General features: G+C 43.5%; 2 protein-coding genes across 2 annotated transcripts in view; one reads left to right on the forward strand and one right to left on the reverse strand.

Annotated features, from left to right (window-relative positions):
* The window catches only part of ccdc151 (coiled-coil domain containing 151), a 13,830-nt gene extending 11,615 nt beyond the window's left edge, over positions 1 to 2,215 (reverse strand). The window contains exon 1 of the mRNA XM_024262146.1: positions 2,084 to 2,215. The gene's annotated coding sequence lies outside the window, so the exon portion shown is untranslated. The remainder of the gene's footprint in view (positions 1 to 2,083) is intronic.
* Positions 1,961 to 5,400, forward strand: part of LOC112139375 (target of Myb protein 1) — a gene marked incomplete in the record, with an annotated part of 29,250 nt that continues 25,810 nt past the window's right edge. The window contains 1 exon segment of the mRNA XM_024262149.2: positions 1,961 to 2,225. Coding sequence (XP_024117917.1) covers positions 2,153 to 2,225 — 73 coding nt within the window.

The raw sequence follows: 5,400 nt of genomic DNA on the forward strand, positions 1-5,400 counted from the left end.
AGGCGGTCTCTGGTGGCGGTCGCTGGTGGCGGTCGCTGGAGGCGGTCGCTGGAGGCGGACGCTGGTGGCGGTCGCTGGAGGCGGTCTCTGGTGGCGGTCGCTGGAGGCGGTCGCTGGAGGCGGTCGCTGGAGGCGGTCGCTGGTGGCGTTCGCTGGAGGCGGTCTCTGGTGGTGGTCGCTGAAGACGCTCCTTTGGGCGGCGAACACTCAGCACAGAGGAACTGCAACTCCCCATCCTGACAAACTGTGGCCTGTTTGTCAGGTAGTCTGTAATCCATGTCACCAGCTGGGAGTTCACGCCAGAGGAACGAGTTTCTGCTGTAGAAGGAGGGGCTGGATTGTATTAAAAGTGCTGGAAAAGTAAAAAAAGAACATTCTGACAGCGCAGCCTCCCCCGTCCAGGTAAGAGAGAGCCCGGTGTAAAAGATAAAGAACGGCGTCCTCCACTCACACCTTTGGCTGGTAGACGAACTGGAGCGGGTCCCTATCACGCTGCACCTGTGGTCCCAGGAGCTGCAGGACCAGCCGCTCCAGCGTCTTCATGACGTGAGAGGTGAGGGCGACCGGTCTGTAGTCATTCAGCTCGTTGGGGCGACTCTTCTTGGGCACAGGAACAATGCAGGATGTTTTACACAGTGATGGGACCCTCCCCAACTGCAGGCTCAGGTTGTAAACCTGCTGTAGGGGGCCCCCCAGTTCATGCCTTTAGGAGCCGAGGTGACACTTGGTCCGCGTCTGCTGCCTTCCTGGGGCGGAGCCGTTTCAGCTCTTTGCTCACTTGATCCGCAGTGATGGGAGAGGAGCAGCTGGGACCTGGAGACTGAAGCAGAGGCAAAGAGGAGGCAGGAAAATGGTGAGCAGAGGCAGGATGGATGGGAAGGCTGGAGGGGTGCTGCAGCAGAGGAGGGCTGGTGACAAGGGGGGCAGCTTGGGGGGAGCTGAATCGGTTGAAGAGGGTGTTAAGCTCCTCAGCTCTGTCCTGACTCCCACACGCTGTACTGTCCTCCTTTTTGCTGCAGCCAGCCATAATCTTCATGCTGTTCCACACCTCCCGCAAGTTGTTTTCCTTCAGCTTCATCACTAACTTCCTTCCATATACCTCTTCGGCCTACTTCATGCAGGCTTTAAGTTCATGTTGTGCCTTCCTCATCTCCTCCCGATCCTTCCGTCTGAAAGCCTTTTTCTTCCTGTTCAGAACTGCCTTAACTTCACAGGTGACCCAGGGTTTGTTGTTAGAGAAGCATCTGACAGTTCTGACAGGAACCACCACGTCCATGCAGAAGTTAAGGTAGTCTGTCATGCAGCCCACAGCCCCTTCAATGTCGTCTCCATGAGATCCAGCCAGTACACTCCAGTCAGTGCTCTGGAAGCAGCCTCTGAGAGCCTTCTCAGCTCCAGCAGACCATCTCCTGACCTGTCTGCTGGTGGCTAAGTGTCTCTTCACCAGAGGGGTGTAGCTGGGCTGCAGGTGAATGGGGTTGTGGTCAGATTTCCCAAGGGAATTGCAAAATTGTTTTAATGATGCTTTGAATGTTCCTACCAAAACTTAAAACACATTGAGGAGAGCCTGAGAATGTCATTTCGATTTAGTGAATTCATTTTTAAAACAGATTTGTTTAACTGACACTAGATCGTTGACATTACAACAGAAGACATTATATATACATGAGACAAAATTAATTCAATGTAAGCATTAGTAAAAGAGAAGAAGAAGAAAAAAAACAATGATAACATAAAACAAAATTAAAAATATAAAATACAAATTCATCACATAAAAATAAAAAAGGGAACAAAAATTGCCTGTACTCAGAAATCTAAATTAAAGTGGGAGGCATCAATAGATGAATGACCCCAAGATCTTCCATAAATTAAACGGTAAGGGAAAACACACCAGTCCACGTGATCTGACAAACAATTTCAAAGTTTCGTGCCATTCTTATTTTAACATTTTTTTTCACAGTCTGTAGAGCGGCGGCTGATAAGAGCTGCGCGTGCGCAGTGGTGACTTGCAGCTTCCTGTCTTCACGTGATCTGCTGCATCGTAGCGGCTGACCCGAGAGAACCGAACCGAACACTTTAGTACCTGTACAATCCGGCGGACCACGACCTCCGTCACATTTCCATCGGTAACTGCTGCTCGAGGCTGTTGAGGATGTTTTCACTCGGCGAGACGGTGGAGTTCCTGATCGGAAACCCCTTTTCAACGCCCGTAGGACAGAGAATCGGTGAGTTTAGCGGATCTTTGAAGTTGTTCATGCTAACATATTTACAGGTTGTATCTCTGGATTTTTTAAAGTCTCACCTACAAATATTAAATTACATGTTTACGCGATTGTACAGAAACACTTTAAACAAAAAAGTGCAAAACTTCAGCGTCAACTGGAATGACGTACATGGGGGTGGGACTTAAGTTCCTCTGAATGCGCAGATGATTGGTTACTGAATTTGAGTGGCAGGTGTGTGAGCGAATGGCAGCTCCGCTCCGCGTTTCCTCCGCTTCCTTGTTTTCATCAGGGAAATTTGTTTTGGTTCTCGTCTCAGAGAACCTCTTGCTCTTCTGGACAATGTCTGCGTTTATTTTACAAAGTGTTTGTAAGCAAAACCCAAAGAAAAGCTGAATTCCTCACATGCAGGCTGGAGCAGGCGTGACCCGCCGGAGCCTCTCCGTCCTTCAGAGAGCAGCTCTCACAGATGACGGTTACTTCCGAGACGGCAGGAGCAGCTGACAGTCACATGAAGCGAGGGAGCGGGGAAGGAGAGTCTGAGGGAGGGCAGAGGAATTCAACCGCTCCAGAAAAGGGAGCCTAAGAGTTTCAATTGCTGCTGGAGAAAAGAAATGAAGGAGATTTAGAGACTTATGAGCAACCCGTGAAGAAAGCTGGCCTCGATTTCCAAATAGTCTGAAAGCAAAGATGTTAGAGGTGGAGAAGTATTGTTTTATTTATTATTCTTTAGCAGGAGTATGATTTAAAAAAGGGGAAAAAAACTAGAAAAGTTGCGCTACCTGCGATAATCCTAGTGTGAATGCTTTTAGCTGAAAGTAGCTAAAGATGCTGAAACTTTTCGCTGAAAATGGTGGTGCAATTTACTTTAATTGCTGCAGGGATTTGCTGAAAATGCAAAAGCTATTTGGAAAATGTTAAATTTGCCAAAAGACTTGACATTTTGTTAAAGAACTATGAAAGTGTTGACCTACATTTCTGAAAAAATGTAAAATTACTTAAAAACCCCTAATGTATGACAATTTTGCAAAAATATTTAGTGTGTTACTGAAATATGAGCTTAACTCCAAATAAACCCTTTTCACGAGATGTCACACAGCGTTGAGTGAGCAGAGTGTAAGTGGACAGCTGAACACTGTTTAAAGCAATTTTACGTAAGTAATGAAACACTGAAATCTGTACAATATGTATTTTCTAAAAGTCCTTCCTAGTTGTATTGTTTTCCCTCTTAGATCAAATGTCAGTATTCCTCCTGCAGAATGATCCACAGCTGCTTCCCCCAAATCCTCTGGATGATATTAAACCAGTCGTGGATTATTTCTCTCTGACAACTTAGACAAAGTTAGATGAAGGTTACAGGAACTTCATTGAATGCTGCTGGTTTGATTATAAAGGTCATTCAGATTCTCTACCGCTAGCTTTCCACGACGGGGATGAGACGTAGATCTGCAGAAGATCTTTTCTGTTCAGTTAAAGTTAATTACATTTCCATGTTCACTAAAAAACAGACAAAAGTCAGACAATTTCTACATGTCTGACAATAAAGAAAAACTAATAACTGTTGAGTCATTTTTTGACGTAGCGCCTCTTTGCTGTTGCTCATAACCATGTCTGATCCTGCAGGATAATAAAGGTAAACAAGGATCAAAATCATTTAAACTGTCAAAAGAATTTTACCATTAAAAGCATTCCTATTTGTACAATTACCCATTAAAATACCCCGAAAAACAACAAATACCTCTTTTTACAACAACTACATTTAGCCATGGGTGCAGTTAAAACATGCAGCAATCTCCCAATAAATGTGACCAACATGAATTTTTATCAGTTTCTGTGCTGATCCCACCTTAAAACAAGTGCGAATAACATCAAGAAAAATAGAACTGTTAGAATAATATCTGCTCAAAGGAAAGGTCGATATTTTCTGTTGCCACAGCTCGTTACTTAAATAGCTAAACTCCAATATAGCCTAAAATTCCTCAGTAAACTAAATTAGTCAAAAACAATAGCCTGTTGCTAAGATAAAAGCTAAAGTAAACATTTTTTGAAAATTACTATAAAAGATTAAACCAAATCCCATGAATATTTGTAACCCTTGTGCTATCATCGGCATGTTCACATTAACAGTGGGTTCATCTGGACTTCGAGGATTTTTTCTCCTCACTGGTGTCCGTGGAAAACATAAAATCCAGTCCACCTTTGTCATGGAAGGAATCACACATCAGTGTAAGGGTGGGGTCATCTGGACCATTAACCATTAACAACAACACATGCAGAAGAAGTGCCGCTCTCTGTCTGATCAGTGGGTGGAGTCCAAAACATACATTTGATCAGGAGAATCTGATTTTTTTCCTTTATATTTTCCTTATTTGCAAAGAGACATCATTGTTCATGTTTTGTTTTTTTTTCCTACCTCGGACTAAGCAAGTCATCAAGCTCCTGCAGTAGATGGTGGATCTCCATACTGGGAGTCTGAATGATCTCACAAACCCAGACATGGAGACCAGATTACTGATGCTTTTGTAGATCTCTTTAAAAAAACCTGATCTCTCAACATCGTTGTGTCTTTCATGCATTGTAAATGCATGTTTAACCCCTCCGCTCTCTTTGGGGTCCAAATGACTCCACCCACATACTGATTTGTGATTCCTTCCATGACAAAAATGGACAAAGGTGGACAGGATTTTATGTCTGTCATGGACATTAGTGAAACTCAAAAATCAATGATAAAAAAAAAGTTCAGCGCACTGTCTTGTGGGGTCCAGATGACTCTACTTTTAATGTAAACAAGCTAAGGAGAGCGGAAGGGTTAAATGCGTTTTTTATGTTTTGATTTCTAAGATTTTGATTTCTAAAATGTAATGCTGTTTTTTCTTTTTTAATATTTGTGTGTGTGTTTTTTTTTTTAATCTTTAAAATCTTTTTATGTTGAGTGATTTGCACCTTAGGGCCACTGTAAAAAAATAAAAACAGTCTAATTATAATTAAAATACAACTGCTTTAAAAATAGACCACAAGATGATTGGAGAGGGTCTGTAATGTGGAGAGCTGGAAATCAGTTTTGAACTCTTGTTTTTCTGTTTATGCTGCAACTTTGATGCTCTAAAGCAGGGGTGGCCAACCCTGGTCCTCAGGAGCCTCAACCCTGCCTGTTTTCCAGCTCTCGCTGGACTGATTG

Source organism: Oryzias melastigma, linkage group LG1 (assembly GCF_002922805.2).
Source record: "Oryzias melastigma strain HK-1 linkage group LG1, ASM292280v2, whole genome shotgun sequence".
Classification (NCBI taxonomy): Eukaryota; Metazoa; Chordata; class Actinopteri; order Beloniformes; family Adrianichthyidae; genus Oryzias; species Oryzias melastigma.